The sequence below is a fragment of the Coenobita brevimanus genome, chromosome 54 (assembly GCF_032717465.1).
Source record: "Coenobita brevimanus isolate Jiangsu-jjx chromosome 54, ASM3271746v2, whole genome shotgun sequence".
NCBI lineage: Eukaryota > Metazoa > Arthropoda > Malacostraca > Decapoda > Coenobitidae > Coenobita > Coenobita brevimanus.
Window position 1 is genome coordinate 30,250,851 of NC_137007.1, and position 26,581 is coordinate 30,277,431.

General features: G+C 40.3%; 1 protein-coding gene across 1 annotated transcript; it reads left to right on the plus strand.

Moving 5' to 3' along the window:
- Non3 (Ribosome production factor 2-like protein Non3) lies at positions 1 to 23,468 on the plus strand. Its single transcript, XM_080273307.1, has 6 exons — positions 1 to 101; positions 13,422 to 13,554; positions 14,630 to 14,789; positions 15,740 to 16,019; positions 19,528 to 19,672; positions 22,618 to 23,468. Exons 1-6 carry the CDS (start codon positions 79 to 81, stop codon positions 22,819 to 22,821), a joined length of 945 nt encoding a protein of 314 aa, XP_080129433.1. The 5' UTR covers positions 1 to 78; the 3' UTR covers positions 22,822 to 23,468.
- Positions 23,469 to 26,581: the final 3,113 nt, after the last annotated feature.

The window sequence follows — 26,581 nt, forward strand, 5'->3', positions numbered from 1 at the left end:
GAGACGAGTTAGTGTTTTCGTTGCGTTGGCTACACGTGGGTTGTGTGGAAAGGAAATCCAGCAGAAATATTTCCCACAATGACTGTAATGCAAAGAGTCGTGTGAGTACAATGTAATGCGTGAAACATATTACCTGGTAGTACTAAAGAACTATATTACGAGTAGGAAAAATGGTGTAACTTAGTCCATGTTACCAATACAGTCACGGCTTGATGGTTACTTTGTAGAATTTCGCCCTCTGTGGGCGCATTCAAGTTGGACCTCCGCTGTGGCCAGGCAGCTCTGCTTCTCTGGTATTCCGTCCAGTGGCGTATATGGGGGTGGGCCACTCGGCCATGGCCCCTCCCTTTTGTCCCAGTAGGCCTACATATCTGCAGATCTAAATAAGTATACAAAACATTTGCCCTATATGGCATATATACCGGTAGGCCTCCATGAATTGGTTGGTTTAGAAACTATAAACTTCCCCTTTTGTTATAAAATGATGGTTGTAACTAACAGTGGAAGTAAAATATTACAGAAGGCAAAACACATGGAAGAATCGGGAGGAGAAAGATAGATCTAAATCTGTTGTTGCATCTCTGAATGTCTGCAATGAATTTGACACTTAAACTAACACTGAAACACAGATGCATATCTTTGCAACACTTCCAGTGACACCTGCTACAAGTGAAAGGTCATTCAGCTGCTTAAAGTTATCTGAAGTCGTATCTGTGCTCCACCATGTCGGAGCAAAGACTGAATGGATTAGCCTTACTTTTCGTACATAATGAGTTGAACTATGATGAAGTAATCAATGATTTCAGCCGTAAAAATAAGCTGCTTGATTTCAAATGATCAACTCTCACACGATTCTAGTAAAAAATCTCTCTCTCTCTCTTTCTCTCTTTCTCTCTCTCTCTCTCAACTTCATTAATGCTAGTTTTAGTTTAATTTTTTAAATGTTTCATATAAAATTGAACATTGCAACCTCCAGGAATGAAGGAATCAACAATTGTAAATTATGATCTAGCATTTTTTTTTTTTTTTTACATACCGGTACTGGATACTGTAGAATTCCCTAATTAAATATCTTTCAAAAAGCTCATTTTTTCATTATCCAAGATACATAAGCTTCTGTATATTGTTTTGTCATTGAATACTAAATTAGTGCAATATATCCCCCCTGAGACCTCAAAACACCCCTAAAAATGCTTGATTTTCAAAAATTTCATGGGGGGGGTCCCCCCCAGACCCCCCAGCTGTAGAGGTTCGCTTTGCTCGCCTCCTTCTTACAAGAATCCCAGATACATCGCTGTGGCCCCCCTCTTTCCATGGACCTATATACACCACTGATTCCATAGGTTTGCAAAGAGTTGCCTGCAAAACTGGAGTACCGTATACCAGTGTTGGGGGCTCGTCGGGCAATGTTGCCAGCCAACTGACCAGCTGACTTTTGAAGGAGTCAGTTGTGACTCCTGTCAGCTCTCAGATCACCTTTGGCACAACTCTGAAGAAACGAGCTCCATTTTTTGTGAAGTAGCTGTGAATGATTGTTGCTGTTCTCTGGGTGGTAGCGTCTGTCCTCTTGATGTAGCACAGTCGTCTCTTTTTTAGGTGGTTACCGTATTTACTTTCGTGTGGTAGGTGGGGGTGCCCATCATCCACCCACTTAGTGTAGTGGTACTCTGTTTTTAGGGTAGCTTTACATTGAGTGGCAAAGCAAATGATTTCCAGTAAACCAGGAAATCATTTACAGTGCTGGGTGGTAACCTTACAACCAACCAACACGTGTTCCCTACGTGACAGCAAGTGGGTTGGCGGAGGGTTAGTGCCCCTCCCTGATACAACTAACAAAAAATATGAACAAGAAACCTTGGACCAGGACTGACCTAAAAATGACAACTAAGGACCGAACACAGGACATGATACGGGTGGCGACGTGGAATGTAAGGGGTGCAAATGATGAGGTGAAAGAGAGAGAGATTGTCCAGGTGCTGGAGGGTGTGAAAGTGGATGTATGTGGATTAGCTGAAACTAAATGGAGAGGTGAGAGTGTGAAAGAATGGGAGTATGGATGGGGTATAGCCTATGTGCAGGAGTAGGTGAGAGTAAGAGGGCAAAAGAAGAAGTGTGTATTGTTGTGAGTAACAGATGGAAGGAGAATATAAGAGAGTATGGATCAGTTGGCTCAAGAATTGTGTGGTTAAGACTGAAAGTTGGACTACAAGTGTGGGCAATTGTGTGCATGTACAGTATGCACCAATGCAAGACTGTGCAAGCAGAGTGTGAGAAGAGTTCTGGACAAATGTGGAAGTGTGCATGGAAAAGTTTGAAAGAAATGAGAGAGTGTTTTTGATTGGTGATATGAATGGTAAAGTAGGGGATGTGAAGGTGGATGGAGTACTTGGTGAGTGGGGTGTGCTTGCTGAGATAGATGAGAATGGCAGTGCTTTAGTGGACATTTGTACCGGTAGGGGGTTGATGGTAGCCAATACCCTCCTCAGGCACAGAATGATCCACAGGTATACATGGCGAGTGATGAGATGGGTGGATGGTGAACTGAATGAAAGGAAGGCAATGATTGATTATGTGTGTGTGGATGAAAGGATGTGAAGATGTGTATTGGATGCAAGAGCATATAGAGGTTGGGGGAGTGGACTTCCTGACCACCACCAAGTGGTGGTCAGAATCAAGGTCCAAGTAAAATGGAGAAATAGAAGAAGGGAAGGACGGGAGGAAGGAGTATACGCAAGGAGAGTGGAAAGGTTACAAGAGGATGAGAAAGAGGCAGAATGTAAGAGAGAAGTAGCGGAACGATTGGGTAAATATGAATTGGAGCAGATGGGGGACGTGGAAGGTGTGTGCAAGATATTCTCAGAAGAAATATGTGCAACTTGTGAGGTGGCATGTGGGGTGAAGAGAAGACGAAAGAGGGTGCAAGGAACAGCATGGTGGAATGAAGAGGTGAGACAGGGTGTGGCATAAAAGAAAAAAACATATAGTGAGTGCATGAGAAATAGGGGCTTGGAAGAAGTTTAGAGATGCAAGAGAGAGTTACATGTAGAAAGGAAGAGAGAGGTGAAAAGATTAGTGAGAGAGAGAGTAAGAAGAGAGTGGATGAGGAATTTGGAAGGAATTTGAGTGTCAAGTGGAGGGACTGTAAGAAAATGTTCTGGAAAGAGGTAAGGAGAGTCAGACAGGGTGGCAATGACGTTAGTAGGGGAGTGAAAGATAAAAATGGTAGATTACTAGTTGAGAAGGGAGAAAAAATGAGCAGATGGAGAGAACACTTTAATGAATTGTTGAACATAGAGAATGAAAGTAATGCGAGTATCAGTGGCTGGGGAATGGCTTGGAGAAGGAGGGAGGTGAGAAGACAGGAAGAAATCAGTAGGATGGAAGTTGTGGAAGCAATGAAGAAAGTCAAAATGGGGAAAGCCCCAGGAATTGATGGAGTGTGTGGTGAAATGCTGAAGCATGGGGGAGAGATAGTAGTAGAATGGATGTGGAAGATGTGCAGATTGGCCTGGGAGGAAGGTAGAGTCCTCTGGAGGATTGGAAGTCAGGTATAATTATTCCCTTGTACGAAAGGAAAGGGGAAAAAGAAATGTGGTAATCATAGGGGCATTTGTCTTTTTAGTGTAATAGGAAAAGTATATGGTGGGAAACTTATTGACAGAGTTAGGGAAATAACAGAGGAATTAGTTGGAGAAGAACAGGGAGGCTTTAGGAAGGGAAGAGGTTGTGTAGATCAGGTATTCATTCTTAGGTCTTTAGTGGAAAAGTGTCTAGAGAAGGGAAAGAAGTTGTATGCGGCCTTCATGGATTTGGAGAAAGCATTTGACAGGGTGGATAGACAAAGATTGTGGAAAGTATTAAGAATATATGGAGTAGATAGGAAGTTGTTGAATGCTGTGAAGAGATGTATGAGGGTGCTAAGGCTGCAGTGCGTGTGGATAGTGAACTGAGTGAGTTTTTCTATATGAAGGTTGGGTTGAAACAGGGATGTGTCATGTCTCCATGGTTGTTCAATCTGTATATGGATGGGGTTATTAAAGAGATACAAGGTAGGGCAGTGGATGTTGGAGTGGCCCTAGTGAGAGAGGGCAGTGTTTGGAAACTCCCTGTACTGTTGTTTGCATTTGATACTGTGTTGTTAAGTGAAGATGAAGGGGAGCTCCAAGGCTTGGTGGATGAGTTTGGGGGAGTGTGTAAGAAACGGAATCTAAAGGTTAATGTAGGGAAGAGTAAAGTTATGGTCTTTGAGAGAAATGAAATCAGTGAATATACAGTGAGGTTGGATGATGAGGAAATGGGAAATGTGAGTACGTTTAAGTACTTGGGTAGTGTGATGAATAAGGATGGAAGTTTGGAGGGTGAAGTGCTTGAAAGGGTATGACAAGGAAGAAAGGTTGCTGGATCCTTGAAGGCAATGATAAGAAACAGGGAAGTGAGCATGGAAGTGAGAAAGTTATTACTTAACAGTATTGTGATACGAACTCTAATGTATGGAAGTGAAGCTTGGATGTTGTTGGAGGGACACAAGTCAAGAGTGAGAGCAGTGGAAATGAGTTATTTGAGAGGAGCATGTGGAGTCACATGGAGAGACAGACTGACAAATGAGGATGTGAAGGAGCTTTGTGGTGTGGATGTGGATGTGATAGCAAGCGTCAGGAGAAACATATTGAGGTGGTTTGGCCATGTGGAGAGGATGGAGAGTGAGAGACTGATGAGGAGAGTGTATGTGAGTGAGGTGGAGGGGGAGAGAGGGAGGGGAAGGCCAAGGATGAGATGGAGGGATGGAGTGGAGAGGTATATGAGAGAGAGGGGTGTGAATTGGGAGCAGGACAGTGAAATGGCGGGGGACAGGGTGACGTGGAGGTGATTTGTTTTTGGCCACCCCGTATGAGAGATTAAGGCGTCTGGCAATAGATAGATAGATTTATTTTCAGCCCTACATCAGGCACAAGACCTTCTAAGGTCTTCCACACGTAGATCACTAGGTAGTACTCGTGTCTTCTTTGTAGAGTGTACTGTATAGTTTCAACTCCTTCAGCCGCTCCCAATAATTCATATATTCAAGACCCCAGATTCTGCTTGTGAATGTCCTCTGTAAGGATTCCAGTTCAATGATGTTCCCCTGCCTTGTATGGAGTCCAGAGTTGGCAGCAGTATTCTAGCCAAGGCTAGCTGTTTTCACTTAATTTCTTTACAATCTAGTGCTAAGGTCTGTTTTGCTGACCTCTGATTTTCTAAATGATTATTTATATATTTTCCAAGTAAATCTTTGAATACTTTGTTATATCAGACTATTTCTGCTGGAATATCTCAAGAAAACTTACTTTAGGATTATGAACCATCTTTTGTTTATTTTCACTTTTTTCAAGGATTGGAGTCAGGATTCCAGGGCATGGGATGATTATGCATTCTAGTTCCCTGGGCATGCTGTGGATCACTTTCTGGTAATCTTCAAGGAGACAGGATTGCCTTGAATATTAAAAAAAAAAAAAAATACTTTTGAATTGATTCAGTGACTCGAAAGGTGTACAAAAGTGCATTTTTTGAGTATGAAGAGGATCTGTCAATAAACAAGGAAAATATGAATACCTGTAAATAAGGGATAGGTTAGGTTAACATAAAATTGGTTAGGTTTGGGTTTGGGTAGGTTAGGATAAATTAAGTTGGGTCGTTAAAATTAATTTAGGATAGATTTAGATAAATCAACACTGTTAAGGGTAATCTCTTGCCACAAGTGGCAAAGTCTGTCCTCGGCAAACCACAAGATGGTGTACATCTGTCAGTGGCGCCTCTGGGGATTGCAAACAAATACCGTTTTGTTAACCCTTTTTACCACTTGTAAAAGAAATAAAAACTTTGAAACAAAATATGCTCAGAAAATACACAAAGAAACCCATAAAGGGCTTTGGTAAATAAAACAGCAAGATAAGGTCGTCCCATGCCCCCTCAAAGAGTACTGTACTCTCTTCCCATGTTTACAGCTCCTATACCTAATACTTAACTCCATGTTGCAGTACAATACAGCAAGCCCTCCATTTTGGTGACAAATTGGCTGTGTGATGAAATACCAAATCAGCGATCATTTACTGAATTGACGCCAAATCGGCACTTTCAAATGGAAAATACTGTATTAAATTTTTTTCCACCATATAGGTTCATATACACTTAGTTTTCTGAAATCCAGTCATATATTTGTGGTTTAAATGAGGGGTTACCTGTAGAAAGGGTCCAACGTGCCGCCTATGTTCAAAACCGTTTTATTACATAAAACCACTGTACAACTCTTCCTCTATGCACTGTTAGTGGTTTAAAGCCAGTTTCTATACTGGAAGTAAGGGTTATAGTCGGGTGAAAAAAAAACTACGAATGACCCGTATCAACCGCCACCACCATCGACCCGGGCAGCTTGCATGTAGGAAGGGTACACTAGCCTATTCCGTCAAGTGAGCGAGACATGTGGTGGGATGGGTTGAGTAGGAGGTGGTGGGGAGGTTACGTCACTTCCAGAGGGGGGTAAGATGGGTTATAAAAGTTCATCATCATCATCATCATCTTCTATCTATCTATCTATCTATCTATCTATCTATTGCCAGACGCCTCAATCCCGTTTGGGGTGGCCACAAACAAATCGCCTCCAAGTCGCCCTGTCCCCCGCCATTTCATTCCCCTGCTCCCAACTCACACCCCCCTCTCTCATATACCTCTCCACCCCATCTCTCCATCTCATCCTCGGCCTCCCCCTCCCTCTTTCCCCCTCCACCTCACTCACATACACTCTCTTCGTCAGTCTTTGACCCTCCATCCTCTCCACATGGCCAAACCACCTCAGTGTGTTCCTCATAACGCTTCCTATCACATCCACATCAACACCACAACGCTCCTTTATATCCTCATTCGTCAGCCTGTCTCTCCATGTGACTCCACAGGCTCCTCTTAAATAACTCATTTCCACGGCTCTCACTCTTGACTTGTGTCCTTCCAACAACGTCCAAGCTTCACTTCCGTACGTTAGAGTTGGTATCACAATACTGTCATGTAGTAACTTTTTCACTTCCATACTCACTTCCCTGTTTCTTATCACTGCTTTCAAAGAACCAGCAACCTTTCTTCCCTGCTGTACCCTTTCAAGCACTTCACCCTCCAAACCTCCATCCTTACTCATCACACTACCCAAGTACTTAAACGTACTCACATTTTTCCAATTCCTCACCATCCAACCTCGCTGTACATTCACTGACTTCACCTCTCTCAAAGACCATCACTTTACTCTTCCCTACATTCACCTTTAGATTCTGTTTCTTACACATTCTCTCAAACTCATCCACCAAGCCTTGCAGCTCCCCTTCGTCTTCACTCAACAACACGGTATCATCTGCAAACAACAGTACAGGGAGTTTCCAAACACTATCCTCTCTCACCAGGGCCACTCCAACATCCACTACCCTACCTTGTACCTCTTTTATTACCCCATCCATGTACAGATTGAACAACCATGGAGACATGACACATCCCTGTTTCAACCCAACTTTCAAAGAGAAAAATTCACTTAGTTCACCATCCACACGCACTGCAGCCTTAGCACCATCGTACATACTCTTCACAGCATTCAACAACTTCCCATCTATTCCATATATTCTTAACACTTTCCATAATCCTAGTCTATCCACCCTGTCATATGCTTTCTCCAAATCCATGAAAGCCGCATACAACTTCTTTCCCTTCTCTAGAAACTTTTCCACTAAAGATCTGAGAATGAATATCTGATCTATACAACCTCTTCCCTTCCTAAAGCCTCCCTGTTCTTCTCCAACTAATTTCTCCGTTCTTTCTCTAACTCTGTCAATAAGTATCTTACCATACACTTTTCCTATTATACTAAGAAGACAAATGCCCCTATGATTACCACACACTTCTTTTTCCCCTTTTCCTTTGTACAAGGGAATAATTATACCTGACTTCCAATCCTCCGGGACTCTACCTTCCTCCCAGGCCAATCTGCACATCTTCCACATCCATTCTACTACTATCTCTCCCCCATGCTTCAGCATTTCACCACACACTCCATCAGTTCCTGGGGCTTTCCCTGATTTAACTCTCTTCATTGCTTCCACAACTTCTATCCTACCGATTTCTTCCTGTCTTCTCACCTCCCTCCTTCTTCCAGCCATTCCCCAGCCACTTATACTCGCATTACTTCCATCCTCCATGTTCAACAATTCCTTAAAGTGTTCTCTCCATCTGCTCACTTTTTCTCCCTTCTCCACTAGTAATCTACCATTTTTATCTTTCACTTCCCTGCTAACTTCACTTCCACCCTGTCTTACTCTTTTCACCTCTTTCCAGAACATTTTCTTACAGTCCCTCCACTTTACACTCAAATTCCTTCCAAATTCCTCATCCACTCTCTTCTTACTCTCTCTTACTAATCTTTTCACCTCTCTCTTTCTTTCTACATATAACTCTCTCTTCCGCCTCTCAATTTCTTCCATGCTCCTATTTCTCATCCATTCATTGTATGCTTTCTTCTTTTGTGCCACAGCCCGTTTCACCTCTTCAGTCCACCACGCTGTTCCTTGCACCCCCCTCCGTCTTCTCTTCCTTCCACACACCACATCACATGCTGCATATATTTCTTCTGTAAATATTCTACACACACCTTCCACGTCCCCCATCTGCTCCAACTCATATTTGCCCAATCGTTCCTCCACTTCTCTCTTATACTCTGCCTTTTTCTCATCCTCTTGTAACCTTTCCACTCTCCTTGCAACTACTCCTTCCTCTCGTCTTTCCCTTCTTCTATTCCTCCATCTTACTTGAACTTTAACTCTGGCCACCACCATGTAGTGGTCAGAAAGTCCACTCCCCCAACCTCTATAAACTCTTGCATCCAATATACATCTTCGCATCCTTTCATCCACACACACATAATCAATCATTGCCTTCCTTTCACTCAATTCACCACCCACCCTTCTCATCACTCGCCATGTATACCTGTGGATCATTTTATGCCTGAAGAGGGTATTGGCTATCACCAACCCCCTCCCAGCACAAATGTCCACTAACGCACTCCCATTCTCATCATCTTCATCTTCAGTAATAATATCTTTATTAGTATTAACTGTATTACGGTTATTATTATTATTCATTAAACAGAATGGCTGTCAAAGCATAAAAACAGTAATAATGACTGGACTGACAGTAACATACAGACGGATTATACAGCTTCATCAGCAGCAGCACTGAAGGTTCCATAACAGCATCTTCATCTTCGATAATAATACCATTATTATCATTATTATTATTAATAATAATATATGTTTTACACCAGTGTTAGCATGGTTATTAACATGTACCACCATTCTTCATCCAATATTGTAACAGAAAATGCTCTCAAGGTTCCATTTTAGCATCTTCATTGTCAATAATAATTACCATAATTATTATCATTATTGTTATTATTAATATTATTATTATTGTTATTTACACTATCATTAATATGCATATTAACATGTACCACCATTCTTGAACCAATATTGTGCCAGAAAATGCACTCATAGTTCAGTAATAACAGAAAAAAACACCGGGATTTAATTTTCTGATTGCATTATTATCATTAATAATAATAAACAAAAATTTCTAAACTAATAACCACTAAAGCATTGTCATAGTCAAGAAGTAGACGTATCAAGCTTCAATTAAAAAAAAAAATGAAGGCGCTAGCCCATCAATTAGCTGAGTTATACTCATGTGAATATTGCCGAACTTTGAGTGCATTTTCTGGCAAACTTTACTTGTGGCGTGTTGGACCCTTTCTACGGGTAACGCCTCAGATATCAATAAAAAAGTCAGGTTTCAGAGCTATAACATGCTAACATTAGCTGATATATACCCTTCAAATCGTCAACACGCATTGACAGACTTCCATTTTGGATAAATATAGACTTAAAGCACATATAAATGTATTTGCATCATAAATCAATATTTATACAAAACAGAAGTCTGTTAGGGCAAGTTGTCAAGTTAGGAGTGAAACATTTCAGCTAACTTTAGCAAATTTTTTGCTCTGAAACTTTTTTTTTTTTTTAACCCCTTAACCGCGGGGTTGTTGGGAGTGTGCCGTGCATGTCCAGCGGGGATATTCGCGCTCTGACTGACTTTTTAAAGATATTTGCCAAAAATCAGAGTCCTAGACTATTATAATTATATAAGCATATGGCACATACCTTCAGCTTTCTCGTGGGATGTTTGTTGTGCCTTCATCTTCTACCGTAGGACTTGTGAAGACTTCTGAAGTTGGGTAATGAAGTCTTCACTTTACACTACCCGATACCCCGCAATATACGGTAGTTACCGCTGCCTGATATTATAACTACAGACATTATTCTATGCATTTCAAGTACTGTAGTTTGAAATCTATTTTCCAAAAAAAAAAAACATTGTGAAAGCAATGTAAATTACGAGCGCATACGAGCTTTCCTCCCGTGCTCGTTCCCCCATAATATTCTGAGGCGGAGCTGTCGTTTATCATTTATAAGCACACACACTTCATATTCCTAGTACTTTATTACACTTATTTATATATACAATATTTATCTATAAGTTTCTTTCAGTAGTAGTAGTTTATTTTCATTCCAGGCATTCATTTTCCCATTCTGTAAACTAGCGTAGAGAACAAAGCTGTTACTTTCACTTTCATTACTCCCAGTATTTATACATGCTAGAGCGAAACTTTCACTTTCACTTTCATTACTCCTAGTATTTATACTCGTATTCATATATTACTACTTATTTACATTTCTATTTACATTCTCTATTTTAATTACATTACTGTATTTACATTTCTATTTTATTTACACTATGTTATGCACTGTCACTTGCAGTAACTTATAAAACTATTTTCCACTGTTCAGTTATATTTACATTCATTGCTTTCACTTGCTGTTTACACATTATTTAAATTTCCTCTTGCACTGTTTTAGAGTCACCAGAAAGATCGTAGTCACTGTCCATCATTATCATTGATAAATTAGCCAGTTCACATTCCGCAGCAGTCACTTAGCCCTTTATCCCTTCCCACACAAGGTTTAGTAGGGGTAGAGGTGACAGGGCCCTTTGCATGGGGCTAAAAAGCGGCGGGATTGGACAGGTGTGAATCTGACATGGTTTCACCTTGAAAGACGACAGTAAACTGAATGCTGTTGCCTAGTGGCAGTGAAGGGTTGACAGTGACAGCGTGGTGACAGCTGCTAATTTATACGCTATGAAATGATTGGCAGGAAATCTAGACAATACATAATAAATTAGGTAGTTCATGGTGAATGTGAGTATCACATAGGCTTCTCCCTTCCTTTCTTATATATACAGGTATTTTTATTATTAGAACAGGTCATAGGGCATATTTCAAGGGGAAATAAACAGGGAAAATTAGCGAACGAGTGCATATGAGGTGTTGCCAGGTGATACTTAGCCCATTCCAGATGTATGGCAGTATCAATTACCCTTTCTCTTTCTTTTATATATTATTTTGTATAAGAATAGAGCATAGGGCACATTTCAATGGATAAGATGAGTGGAAAAATCTGTCCAGGATTTGTGTAGTGCAGTGCAGCTGGTCAGGTGGGAGGAGAGGGTAATGGAGGGGAGGGGAGGAGGGGAGTCAAGGACAGGAGAAAAATGGCTAAATTGTCAACAGTGGATGGGAGTACAGATGACATTAGCAGAACTGAGTATAGCTGGACACTGGTAGTATTGAGCCCGGGCGAATTAAAAATAACACAGAATCACAAAAGTGACGCCCCGCGGTATGATCCCTTGCTCCCGAGCATCACGAACGTGACGCCCTGCGGTTAAGGGGTTAACAGTCAAACTGAACACAAGTTTTTGACCAAATTTCAGATAATTAGGTGTGTATGTTCCAATACAGTGATAAGAATTATAAAATTTTCCATATAGAAGTGCTGATGTGGTGTTGATTCGGTAAATAACTGCCGATTTGGTAATTCGCCGCACTGTCTAATTGGTGTCAATTCGGTAAATGACTGCCGATTCGGTAATTCACCGCACTGTCTAATTGGTGCCGATATAACCTCGCCAAACCCATTTTTGCCAAATCCAAGGGCTTAATTAAATAGGGAAACTTTTAATTGTTTTTGAGGGGTCAGTCAGAAAAGCTTGATTTTTCTTTTTTTCTACTTTTATTCTATTGTTGAGAAGTAATAAGTAATTAGTATACAGTATTAACATAACTCTTGAATAGCAACCCATAAACAGAAATTGAGGTTCACTGACAGACTGCACTAGTATTCAAGGCCCCCCTTACGGGCCCTCCCTCCTCCCTCCTCCACCACTCCTTCCATCACTGCTTCCACCTTTGCCACCATTTCATCAAAACCTTCAAAGTCAGTATCCATTGGCAGGCTGTGTTCATCTTCTTCTATGTCATCTTCCACATTTACACATTCAGTTGGCTCTATCACTTGCTTGTTTTCTCGTTTACCGTTGAAGTAGCGAGTGAACAGATCTTGATTACATTCCCAGCTGACTGGGCTGAATGATAGGGTAGCCAGGTTGAAATTTTTCAAGCCAAATAGCTATCTCAAATTTGGCTTTTAAACAACTGTTTGGCCTTAAATTGTTCTGTTTGACAGCAGTGGTTCATTGTTCATGCTCGGGAATTATTCACCAATTGTGAGACTTTAGTCGCCAAAATAAAGGGTAAAATATTTTGAATTTTCCCACCAACTGCAAATCCACTAAACATAAACTCGCCAAAATGGATGGCTTACTGTACATAGAAATACCGAAACTGGTGTTTTGTATTTCTCAGTATCAGCCGTATTTAACCATTAATTACCAGTGGAGAGGTTGGAGTCCTGTAGGCATGCTTGTTCTCCAGTGTTTTTGGAAGCTGTGTACTTACTGCTAAACCTTATGGAATCTGAAATATTCATGGACCAGATGTGCCCATGCCTTGAAAATCCATGAATCATGGGGTTAGGTATTGGTTATTAATTGTTTTCTCTTTTAGTTAACAAATTCACATACACATACAGGTTAATGGGGAGAAAGTAAATGAATTCACAGTACTTGCACAGTATTTGAAATTTATCTTGCCTTGACTAGTGATTATTGTGTATTTAACTGGTTGAATCCATTGATATATTTTTCAAGTCATTCTAGTTATCATATCAATAGATGATGTTTACACAGATTGGGAAGGATCTCTAGCAGTGGGGGGTTAATTATGTCTACAACTGCTCAGGCTTTAAAATTCTCAGGCTGTATAAAAATTATCTGGAGGTAGTAAGAATAAAGCAGAAAAATATTTCTTTGGAATGAGAGGGTAAAAATTATTGAAGCAGCTCAGACTACTTTAAATTCCCTTGTTAGTTGTTAATATATGTTTTAATATCTTGTTCCAGAAAACCTCGTACCCACAGAGCCAAACGTTCATTGGAAAAGAGAGAACCCAAAATAATAGAAAATACCAAGCAATGTTTGTTCTTCCATGGACAGAAGACGAGTGAAGTTGTGCGTCAGTGTATGAAGGATTTGGTAAGCTGTATATTGGCTATCATAGTTCACTTTCTTTTGTCCAGTGTTATATAATGCAAAAAATGTGCTTTGTCACATTCGGGAGAGGCGGTGGCTGAATCGGTAGAGAGGTGGCCTGCAGTCCTGATGGACCCAGGTTCGAATCCCGGCTGGGGCAGGGAACAGTTTAAGGATTTGAATTTCATAAAAGCAGACCTTCCCGATCTACCAGATACCTGCTGACATGTCATAAAAGTACCCCTGTTAATACCAATACACCAGTCCTGTATTAGACAGCCCTTGCATGTATTCAATATGGACGGTGGGTGTTAGCGCCGAAGTGGTGACATGTGGAGGTGTAGGAGGACCACTGGGTGTTGGGATAGGCTACTGCCCCCGAGAAATAGGCCTTGACGCCTTTGCCCAGAGTCGGACAGATTAAAAAAAAAAAAAAAAGAGGAGGTCTTATCAGAATTACTACTGTAATTTGATCCAATAACTGGTCATTGATATTGGACATAATAATGATGTGATAACCTGTATGTTTTTTATTTGACCACTGAAAGGGGTAAAACCAGAGGTCAGCATTTTACAGGGGTTGTCCAGTAAGTGCATAAGTGCCAACCACCATTTTGCAGTGTACCTTTTTCTTCTGTTTCCTATGTTTCTTAGAGTATACATTTACCCTTTCATTGATAGGGGCTTACATTAGCTGGAGTAATATTCTGAAGTCTACTTTGCCCACAAAAATGATTACCAGTGCTCCAGGTTTCCAGCTGCTACTTTATTTTATCAGTATACATGCCTGTTTAAAGACAGCAAACTGAAATGATATTACAGTACATTGATTTTAGCATGCTGTGAATGTAGCTTGTGTAGATTAGACCTTACAGTGCTTTGGAACCAGAGTGCAATCCAGGCACTTGAGTACAGGATACAGGTTATTGCTTTTGGTCGTATTGTGTCACTGGTTATCTCATGAAGTTCCAAGAACATAAGCACAGAGTGTAATGTTTTTATTCTCTGCTTATAATGGTGCATAATATTTTTGGCTGTACAGGGTGTGCTATATTTTGTTTTGTATTTTTGTCCCCAGTATGCATTAAAGAAACAAGATTCACAACATCTAAATAAGAAGAACCAAATTCTGCCATTTGAGGACATCCTGCCAGTGGAGCGCCTCTCACAGAAGCACGATTCATCTCTCTTTTGTATGGCAAGTCATTCAAAAAAGAGGCCTAACAATTTGGTTATAGGTAAATGCATTGTACTTGTAGTTTGTATTATAGAGAGGGCCTTGAGTGTGTCTGTAGTACTGTAATGCCAGTCTGTTTATATACATACAGTACTGTACAGTATTCAACCTTTTGAATGCAGGTGGCTATTTTTATTTTTTCTTGTTACTATCAGGCAGTTTTATTCAGGTTAGGGAAGGGCTCTTGTATTGAAGGAGTCTATGAAAGTTTTACCCAACCCCTCCAGTTCAAAAAGTCTATCCAGTGCAGAATAAAACCTCTAGGGAAAAGCAAAAATCACTTTGAAAAACAAGCCCTTCGGCAGAATGGGTGAAATATTGTACAGAATTGCACTGTATTCTAGGAATGTATGATCTGTACAAACAGTAGACCAGAGTCATTATATAGTATTTGCCACTTTCACATATTATATAATTACTACATACCAGTCATCTTATGGTTGGTGGGGGCAATCTCCGTCGACTCATTCAATGTAGTGCTGCACTTGGGTGCCTGCCCTTTCCTCTCTTCCTTGTTTTCATCCATTGTCTTCTGTCTTTCCTTCCTTTATTTTCCTCTTCCTTCTGTCTATGGGTGGCTCTAGAATGAGTGACAAGCCAAATGGTTTCCTGTACACCAGGAAGCCATTTAGTATGCTGGGTGGTAACCATATGCATTAATCAAATTATGGCACCTGGTGGTTTAGTGGGCAGTTAAGGCACTCAGTTGGATTGAAACAGTGCATGTTTATATCCAAGGGGTGATTGGGGTTTACTGCTCATGTAATGCCACTCAGGGATGAGTGAAGTTTGGTCACTCATCTTAAATATCAGGACCAAGTTGCCTAACCCCAGGCTCCTACGTGCCTCATGGGGAAAAACTGGATTAGATGATGAATGAATGAATGAAAATATAGTCATCAGCCAAATTGGACATTAAGTTTATACACTAAAACTTTTTTATATTTACAGGAAGAATGTATGACTATCATGTCATGGACATGGTGGAATTGGGAGTTGAAAATTACATCGGACTTTCTGAATTCAAGAATGCCAAGATAGCAGATGGAACAAAGCCTTGCCTGGTGTTTTGTGGAACTCAGTTTGAAGATGTAACTGAATACAAAATCCTGAAAAACCTGTTGATTGACTTTTTTCGAGGATATGAGGCCACCGAGATAAGACTACAAGGATTTGAGCATGCTCTGCAGTTTACAGCACTTGCTGGTAAAGTGCTAATTAGAAGTTACAGGTGGGTGGCTTTATTGATTGCATGCTTTAAAAGACTTAGTGGTAAAAAGGTATCGGCCAAACCTGTATCATCACCCACAAGGTTTGGTTAACCCAGGCTAAGTTACTCAGGTTTTCATAGGAAATATATATATTATCTGGAATATGTCTGAAAATTCAGCATTAATAAAATGACTTCTTCATTTCCAAAATTTCAAGATATACCCATATTATAGAATATCAGGTCCTTATTTACGTGGGTTTCATTCAGAAGTCAGTGACATCTCTAATTCAGGTTTAAGAATATAATATTATCCTGCTGTGTAAAGTAGTTTCTATTTTGAAAGGAGGGTTTTTCCATGAAAATACCAGCCTTTAGTGTCAGTTTTAGAATTGATCAAAAATATAAAAATTATATATTATTTTAAAGCTTAAACATTGAATTTTATGAATCTGGACAGAAGTTTCTAAGCTGTCTACTGAGAGTGAAGCATTAAAAAATGTTGTACTATGTCACCAAAGAAAGATTCATGCTGAAATTAGTTATTTTCTTATCATCATTGACCCGAATAGGTATATGTTTGGAATGCTTTCATTAGTTTTTATTGAAATAGCATCTGTTTGAGTCGTAATTGTCACTACAGTTGTTCACGTATACCTTGCGGTCAGACTGTGGCACGACCTCGAAGTGGAAGTACTCCAGGAATAACTTCACATTTTGTAACATTTTTCCCATACACAGCTTACGAATCGGGGAAAACTAACGTAACTTTATATTATAAATAGACATCCTAGTACATTACTAATGTAGCCCTTGATATGTTGTAAGATACTCAGGTAGGTAAGTCATATGCTCCGTCACATGTTACATGCATAGCGTGAGGAACATTACTGGAAAAAGATATAACATGTCTTACGTACAGCTTTAAACAAGAAATCACCGCAGTTACACTGAATTCAGGGAGAGATGGGTAAGTACGGTGGGAGGGCTAGATGGGTTGATGTGATGGATGGCATTGCTGGATGAGCAAGGTGGGTGGGCAGCTGTGCTTGGTGGGTAAGATTGGTCGTCAGAATGTGTGGGTCACCAGGGTGTTTGGTGACACGGTGGGTCGCCAGGGTGGCTGAGAAGTTTGTGGCCAGGGTGCTCTACGTGGGTGGTTGGATCGGTGGGTGGGTTCATGGCAGGTCGACGTGTTGGGTGACATTGTTAGATGAGTTTGTTGGGTGGCATTCGTGGGTAGGCAAGGTGGATTGCCAAGATCGGTGTGCTTGGTGGGTCACACGAGTGGCTGGGAAGGGTGTGTTGGATGAGTTGAGTGAGCAGGTGGACATGTGGCTTCCCACGTGACAAGGCAGGAGTGGGACTTTTAGGGCTAGTAGTCATATAACTTGTCACTGTAAATTAGATTTTAGTGCATCATTTAGAAGACGAATAAATGTTTGGAATAAAATTCTATACAGCAGGGTCATTCTTTTGAAATCTGTTAAAACCTTGATACAATTATTTCTCACTGAGGTGAAGGTGGATGTATACTCGTAATAAAACACGTACCGGCAATAGTAGAATAAACTATACTAATATTACATGTGGCAAGACATGAGAGACCGAAGCTTCAGATCTCCGATCCATCCCCCTAAAAAAATTGGTGGTTTTGCAGAGGTAAGGAGGGGGAGTTGGAGAGGTGGACTTGTGCAGTTAACCTACCCTCTGGTGGCAGACTACCCTGTCCCCTTATTAGTGTTCATTGCTGTACTGATTCATTATACAACCAAGTTGTCTAAACATTATGAACTGCAGTCATGGAATCAGTACCTGAAGAGGGCAGGATCAGAGTTAAGGACCTTAGAAAGAGGGGCACATGAGCAGAATGGGTCATACTCGGTTTCATTTCCCTGACAACCTAGACAGAAATGAGATAGCAGAGGACATGATTGTGCAGTCTTTTCCAATTCCTCAAGTATCAAGCATGGTAGGCTACATACATTCAAAGGGGTGACTTTTCCCTCCTCAGTCAACTAGTCCATGTTGATGTCATGTAAACAGGAATTGTCTTCTGGTTAGTTCATTCATCATCTAATCCTGTGTTGCTCCATGAGGCATGTAGGAGCCCAGGGCTAGGCAAGTTGGTCCTGACATTTAAGATGAGAGTGACCAGCCTCACTCATCCATGAGTGGCATTACATGAGCATTTATTACCAGCCACCCCTTTGATATAAACCTGCACTGGCTCAGTCCGATTGGAGCGCCTTAATTGCCCGCGAAACCATCACGCGGCATAATTTGGTTACATGGTTATCACCCAGCGTAGTAAATGGTTTCCTTGGGTACAGGAAACCATATGGCTTGTCACTCAGTGTAGGTCACCCATAGACAGAAGGAAGAGGAAAGAATGAAGGAAAGACAGAAGAGGAAGGATGAAAAGAAGGAAGAAAGAAAGGAAAGGGCAGTTACCCAAGAGCAGCACTACATTGAGTTAGTGGATGGTGAGCACCCTTACCAACCACTTTCTGGTTAGTGTATTATGTAAATTTCACATCAGTACACATTTTGTTTATGTCTGTGATACAGTTATTGTAACCGTAATAAGAGTTGATTGTATAATCATATTTCAATAAAAATCACACAAGTAACAATACTCACTTCTTCGGTAACGTGGCTCATGGTCATGTTTTCCTCAACAGCACAATATTTATTAGCAGTAATCAAATTTGCTGGGTATGGTTTTGATCCTTACTTATTGACATATTATTGATATGAAGCACTTCTTGATTGGGTCAGTCTATCTATCTGTTGCCAGACACCATAATCCCGTAAAGGATGGCCATTTGACACTGAGTTAGTTGTTTTACAGGGAGGGGCACCAACCCTCCACCAACCCACTTGTTGACAAGTAGGGAGCACGTATGGTTTGGTTAAACGGTTACCACCCAGTGTTGTAAATGGTTTCTTGGCTTACAGGAAACCATTTGGCTTGTCACTCAATGTTAAGCCACCTGTAAAGGAAAGAAAAGGAATAAGAAGTGACAGGAAAGATAGGAGAAATAGGAAGAGAGGAGGGCAGGCACAGAAAAAGAATGATAAAAGCTAAGGAAGTAGGCAGCACTACATCAAGTGAGTGGATGATGGTCGCCACCACCTACCACAATTACTTATGCCAACTACAAGAGGGAGTAGCACTGTGGTAATGTTCCTCACGTAACTTTTGAAAATCTATATAACATCCAGATTAAAACATGTAACCTAAACAATCCAATTGTGGCATGATGTAGGGTGAAGTGTTGATTACCTAGCTTGCAAAAACCATTTATTTATATTACATACTTTTGCAGACATAATACTGAGAGTGGTTCAATAACTTGTCTCCGAAAGTAACATTCCTCATGATGGAGTGACCCAGGAGCTCCTTTCATTATGAAAACAACAATTTCTATTTTGAAAATAGTCCCTTTCTTTGTGAAAAGTTTGCCCCTAAACTTGTTTAAACCTTAAAATGCAACTTACACATCATCATGTATTGTCTAAACAGAATATTACTGAAGAAGTCTGGCACAAGAATTCCTCGTGTGGAGCTGGAAGAAATAGGTCCATCTATGACTCTGCAGCTCAGAAGAAGTACATTTGCCTCTGATGACTTAAGGAAGAGGGCTTGCAGACAACCCAAGCAGCAGAAGGTAAAAATCATTATCTATATACCATACTGGCAGTTCTCATCATAATGAGTTAGATGTGTTCCAACGTACCACAACTTACAACTTGTACTGTGAATTAGGGGACACTAGCAGATTAGTTTTACAGGTAGCATTGGAGCTTTAATAGACACTGTTCTGCAATATATTGTGGACTTAATGTTATGGGGGATGATAATTGGGTGGAGAAGGTGAGAGGTGTTAATATTGGGGGTGGGGTTATGGGGGGTAGACCGAGAAAGACATGGGACGAGGTCATTAAGTGTGACTTCAGGGTTAAGGGACTGAACAGGGAGGCTGCAATAGATCGTGCAGCATGGAGACTCACCATTAGGTGACCAAGGCCAATGCATGCAAGCATGTTGGAGCCTTCAGAAATGAAAACAATATACATACAGTATATATACTGTATATATACAGTATATACATCTATCCATCATCCAATCCTATGTTGCCCCATGAGGAGCATAGGAGCCCAGGCCTAGGCAAATTGGTCCTGACATTTAAGATGAGAGTGACCAGCCTCACTCATCCCTGCATGGCATTACGTGAGCAATAGACCCGAACCACCTCTTGGATATAAACCTATACAGGCTCAATCCGATTGGAGTGCCTTAATTACCCACCAAACCACCAGCTGCCATAATTTGGTTATATGGTTACCACCCAGTATAGTAAATGCTTTCCTGGTGTACAGGAAACCATTTGGCTTGTCACTCAGTGTAGAGTCACCCATAGGCAGAAGGAAGAGGAAAGAATGAAGGAAATAAAGACAGAAGAGGTAGTGTAAAGTCACCCACAGGCAGAAGGAAGAGGAAAGAATGAAGGAAAGAAAGACAGAAGATGAAAGAAGGAAGAGAGGAAAGAGCAGACACCCAAAGCAGCGTTATATTGAGTGAGTGGATGGTGAGCACCACCTACCCTCTATAGAGAGAGAGACAGGCAACTTACAATGACTGCCTGTAGCGTAGTCCGTTATGGTACATCTTCACTATTACTCTACCAAGATTGTATCCAATTATGTACAATTCAGCACTACATATTTTTTCTTATTAACCACATCTGACCATAATCTTCCTTTTTATATTATTCCTGCTATCTCTAGACAGTTTAACTTGATAACTGCTGCATTAGGTTTCCTGGTCTACCCTCCATGCACAAAAAAAAAATAATAATAATAAAAAAATAATTTTTGCTCATATGAATTGAAAGAGTGCATGGAAGAGTATAGGGAAAGCATATATGCGTTCATTATTTACCTTAGTTCAGCCGTGGTGAAATAATGAAGTTGCGCATCACAATCCTAGAATAGAGAAACTCTGAGGATGCGTGGGTGGTGGCGGAATGCACGAATGGTGACAGAAATAGCTCAGTTGAGATGCGAAACAGCATTAGAAATGCACCCATTTGAAAACAGACAAACAAACAAAAACTTGCTTTTATGATTTATGTAGCAGCTACACGTTTTACATCATGTGAAGTGCTGTACGTAGCAGCTGTTGGGTTAATTCAGCTTACGAGAGCCATTTTAATTGCAGGGATTAAAAATACCGTTAAATTTAGGTGGTCTTGTATTTAGGCAGTATCCAACCCCACCAGTTGAGAAGTCTCCCTGAAGCTGAATGAAAGTCAGGATGATGGCAGGAATAAAAAGGATTAATCTCTTCAATATAAGACACCTCATAAGTTGGATGTACAGTAATCATCAAGAAGCGACTGGAATATGTTATAATACGATCTCTTCATAGTGAAGGCATAAAAGGATTCTAATACAAAAACTGATTAAAAACAGTTGAATGCAAGTTCCATTCATCTATCCCTCATCCAGTCTTGTTAAGCAAAATAAGAATTCGAAAAGTAATACCTTGGCAGTTCTTGTACACCAGGAAACGATTTACTACGATGGGTGGTAACCATATACATGTAACCAAATTTTTGGCGCCTGGTGGTTTAGTGGGTAATAATCGTGCTCCAGTCGGATTGACCCGGTGAAGACTTATATCCAAGGGGTGGTTGAGGTTCATTGCTCACGTGATGCCACTCAGGGATGTGAGACTGGTCACTCATCTTAAATGTCAGGACCAACTTGCCTAGCCCTGGGCTCCTACGCTCCTCGTGGGGCAACGTAGCATTGGATGATGGATGGACGGATGAATACCTTGGCAGTTACTTACATGATCTACACATTGTTTGGTAAATAAAAAATTGTGCCTACGGTTATGGGTCTGATCAGTAACATCATCATCATCATCCCAACTATAATGTTCACTTATGAGATGGGGTGACGTAGAGTTCAAAAGAAAAAGCACAAAGTAGGGCTGTTAAACCCAGTGAAATGGAGCATACAGTTACTCATACACCAATCTAGCTTTCGGAATCATGACGCCAGTGTATTAGCATGATGTTACAAATCCCATATATCAACCATCGAGTCAGTCAGTCAGCTATCAAAAAAAAAAAAAAAAAAAGAGCGCAAATCTTTGCATCCCAAACATACTTCATCCAGTAAGTGTAGTCCCTTGTTAGTTTCTTATCTTCATAAAATTCAGTAATTTGCATTTTCACATATGCATTTATTATAGTCTTCCATCATTTTCTTGGATTGCCCCTCCTCGCCTCACCTTTGAGCTTACATAAAACCGTTTCAGCACCCACTGTTTCTCTCTCTGACCCATTTTAAGCACATAATATTCCGCTAATATAAGTAGACATTGTTATTCCACATCATTCATGAATCACTGTTTCTTATCCTATATACTCTATGTAGATCATACGTATTCCTTAGCATTATGCAGTATTTTCCAGTATTTATGCTCTGACTTTCACATTCATACCATGCGAAAGTCTCATTTACTCATATTTATGCAGGCATGAACACACCATTATGCAATATCTCTTACATAATTAATATGTACTTCTTCAAATTCCAGGCCAACAAAGTGAAGAATGTGAAGAAGGATCCATTTGGAACAAAACTGGGACGTGTACACATGACCAAACAAGATTTAGGTAAACTCCAGACAAGAAAAATGAAGGGCCTGAAAAAACTGAAAGAAAAGAAAAATGCTAAGAAAAGGTCAGATGAACCAAGTGCAGGAACATCTACACAGCAACATATGGAGGTTGATTCATAGTGTTGTGCAACAAATATAATAATGCATTGTATTGATGCAATTGTGTTCTCTTCCGTCTTTCTTTCCTTCATTCTTTCCATGTCCTTCTGCCTATGGGTGACTTTACACTCCCTCTTCTGCCTTTCTTTCCACTTCCTTCAGCCTGTGGGTGACTCTACACTGAGTGACAAGCCAAATGGTTTCCTGTGCACCAGGAAACCATTTGCTATGGTGGGTGGTAACCATATAGCCAACTTTCGGCACCTGGTGGTTTAGTGGGTAATTATTGTGCTCCAATCGGATTGAGCTGGTGAAGGTTTATATCCAGGGGGTGGTTGGGGTTGATTGCTCATGTAATGCCACACAGGGATGAGTGAGGCTGGTCACTCTCATCTTAAATGTTGGGACCAACTGCCTAGTCCCGGGCTCCTACGCTCCTCATGGGGCAATGTAGGATTGGATGATGGATGGTGTAGGAATGGTAATACAGTTCATATTTCATTAAATACAATACAGTATTTGCAAGGTACTGAAGTATGTAACTACTTTTCAACTTTATTAAATCATTAACCTTAAAGTTATAATTTATTTAAGTTCATTTCAATAGTGCATTGAGATGACAAATATATCAGTTTGTGTACAGCTATCCCTGATTCAAAGATGAAGTCCCCCCCCCAAAAAAAAAAAAATAAAAAAAAATAAAAATAAATAAACTGAACACATTATAATGTGGATTCAATGGAGATACATTGCTAATGTTGGCCCTTTATGGATACTTTCACCTAACCCAAGCTCAGTACCAACCTTAATGAAATTTAGAACCACCTAATAACATGTTAACAATTAAAACATTATAGATTTATATTTAAATATATATATCTATATCTGTCTATCTATATTTATCTATCTGTCTATATAGATAGATAGATATTCCAAGCAACACTGCTATTTTATGCACATTTCGCTCACTTACCGGGTATTTTGACATTCAAACTCAAAAATTATATTTATGCCTCTAAGTTACTCCTGAGGTGAAAACTGGATATTGGTAAATAGTAGTGGGTGTCCAAAAGTTGGGATATGTTAAGTGGTAGGTGGGGGCACCCATCACCCACTCAATGTAGAGTGATGCCATATGAGCTTTACACTGAATGACAAGCCAAATGGTTTCCTGTACCCAGGAAGCCATTTCCTATGCTGGGTGGTAACCATATAACTGGGGTTTCTGGCAGGGGTAAGTGTCCCCCAGATTCCCTTATCCAAAATCTCTTAATCATGGCAGTTGTTTCAGAGAGCCTGGGAGGGCCCGATACCTGCCCAGGGCCCCAACCAAACAAACTTGGTTAGGTTAGGCTAGATTGGGCAAGTTTGTGCTGTCTGGACATTGCTACTCCTCACTCTGCCCTTGGGTGGAAAAGGAGGTCTGGATGATGATGATGGTGTTAAGACAAATAACTAGAACACTATTGAGCCATGGATACATGTACTTTACTCAGTTTAGTGATTTAACAATAATGTACCGAGTTCATGTACATATAAATAATGAATTTCCTGAGTCATTAGGTCTGTCATATACCATACAAAATTAAGTAAAAATCAATTTATTGAAATATAGCTATGGGTTCAAATTAATTAAAACGACAAATATTAACTGCAGTCAAGAATTATTGTAGAATAGTTATTACAAAAAAAAATTATAAAACCCGACCCATGACAGTAATATAAACCATCAACCTACTGTTGTGTGGTCCCAGGCTCATCTGAAAGTGAACCCTATGTACTGCAGGCTGAAGGTGTCCTGCATCCCACAATTCTTTTTTAACCCCTACACCGCGGGCTTCTTTACCAATGACTTGCGTCTGCCGCGGGGTTATTTGGGCTCCGACAGACTCTCAAAAAATATTTGCCAAAAATCAGTTATTAGTCCTAGAATAATAAAATTATATATGCTTATGGCACATACCTTCAGCTTTCTCCTGGAATGATTGTTGAGCCTTCGTCGGTTACCGTAGGACTTGTGGAGACCTCTGAAGTAGGGTAACGAAGTCTCCACTTTACACTTCCCGACAACCCGTAATATGATTACCACAGCCAGATACAAACACTATAAACACTATTCTACAATTTTCAAGTAGTTTGGGATCCATACTAAAAAAAAAAACTGTGAAAGCAATGGAAATTACGAGCGTGTCTGATCGTCGCACTGGCACTAGTTCGCTCTTGGTAGTCTGTCATTTATTATTCATAAAACCCCTCACACTTTATATTTCTATTACTATATAACACTTATATATATCTATAGTCTTTATCCATGAGTTTCCTTCAGTAGTATTAGTTTATTGTCACTGTAGGGATTCAATTTCTTTCAGTAAAATACGTAGCATTCACTTTCTCGTCCTGTATACTGGCACTGAGAGTGAATGTCACTTTCATCTTCACTCTCATAACTCATAGCATTCAGACATGCTAGAGTGAAACTTTCACTTTCATTACTCCTAGGGTATATACTCGTATTCTTATAATACTACTCATTTACATTTCTATTTACGTTCTCTATTTTATTTGTTATTTACATTTCTATTTTATTTACACTGTGTTGTGCACTGTCACTTGAAATAACTTATAAAACTATTTTCCATTGTTCACGTATATTTACATTCATTACTTTCACTTGCTGTTTACACATTATTTACAATTCCACTTGCACTGTTTTACTCAATAGAAAGATCGTAGTCACTCTTTTATCAATTGTCAGCCCTTTACCTCTTTCCACACGAGGTTTAGTAGGGGGTAAAGGTCACAGGGCCATTTGCATGGGGGTGAAAAAAAGGCCTTGAAGTCAGCAAGAAGAAACATACGTACTCTCGCTTCGGAAGTTGAGAGAGAACTGAGTGATAACGGAGGACCACCAGCGTAGAGGCCTGCTAGAGGTTATTCAGAGTTACCAATATTACTTCTTGAAACAGCTAAGTCTAGCACTGATATGATTGGCAGGAAATCTAGAAAATACATTATAAATTTGGTAGTTCCAGGTGAATCTAAATATCACTTAGGTTGCTCCCTTTCCTCCTTACATGTATATTTATTACGAAAATAAATTAGAGGCCTACTTAGGAGATATATATATTCAGAGCTACCAATGTTATATCTTGAAACAGCTTTGTCTAGCACTGATATGATTGGCAGGAAATCTAGACAATACATTATAAATTAGGTAGTTCCAGGTGAATGTAAATATCACTTAGGGTTCTCCCTTCCCTCCTTACATGTATATTTATTACGAAAATAGATTATAGGGCATATTTCAAGGGGAAAAAAACAGCGAAAATTAGCGAACGAGTGCACGTGAGGTGTTGTCAGGTGATAATTAGCCAATTCCAGGTGTATGGCACTCTCACTTACCTTATTTCTTTCTTGTATATATTATTTGGTATAAGAATAGGACATAGGGCTTATTTCAATGGATGAAATCAGTGAAAAATTCCAGGGAAGATTTACTTAGCGTAGCAAGGCCGAGCAGGCGAGAGGACAGGGTAATGGAGGGGGGGTAGGGAGGGGAGTCAAGAACGGGGAGAAATGGCTAAATTGTCAACAATGGATGGGAGTACAGATGAGATTAGGAGTGCTGACTAGTGTTGGACATTGGCAGTACCGATAGATGATACAAGCCCCCACTTGGAAGCCCGGGTGAATTCAAAATAACACAGAATCACAAAAGCGACGCTCCGCGGTATGATCCCTTGCTCCCAAGCGTCACGAAAGTGACGCCCCGCGGTTAAGG

Coding starts and splice junctions, on each gene's coding strand:
- Non3 (XM_080273307.1), top strand. CDS start 79: ATGACTGTAATGCAAAGAGTCGT. Junction 102..13,421: donor ACTGTAATGCAAAGAGTCGT/GTGAGTACAATG, acceptor ATCTTGTTCCAG/AAAACCTCGTACCCACAGAG. Junction 14,790..15,739: donor GCCTAACAATTTGGTTATAG/GTAAATGCATTG, acceptor TTATATTTACAG/GAAGAATGTATGACTATCAT.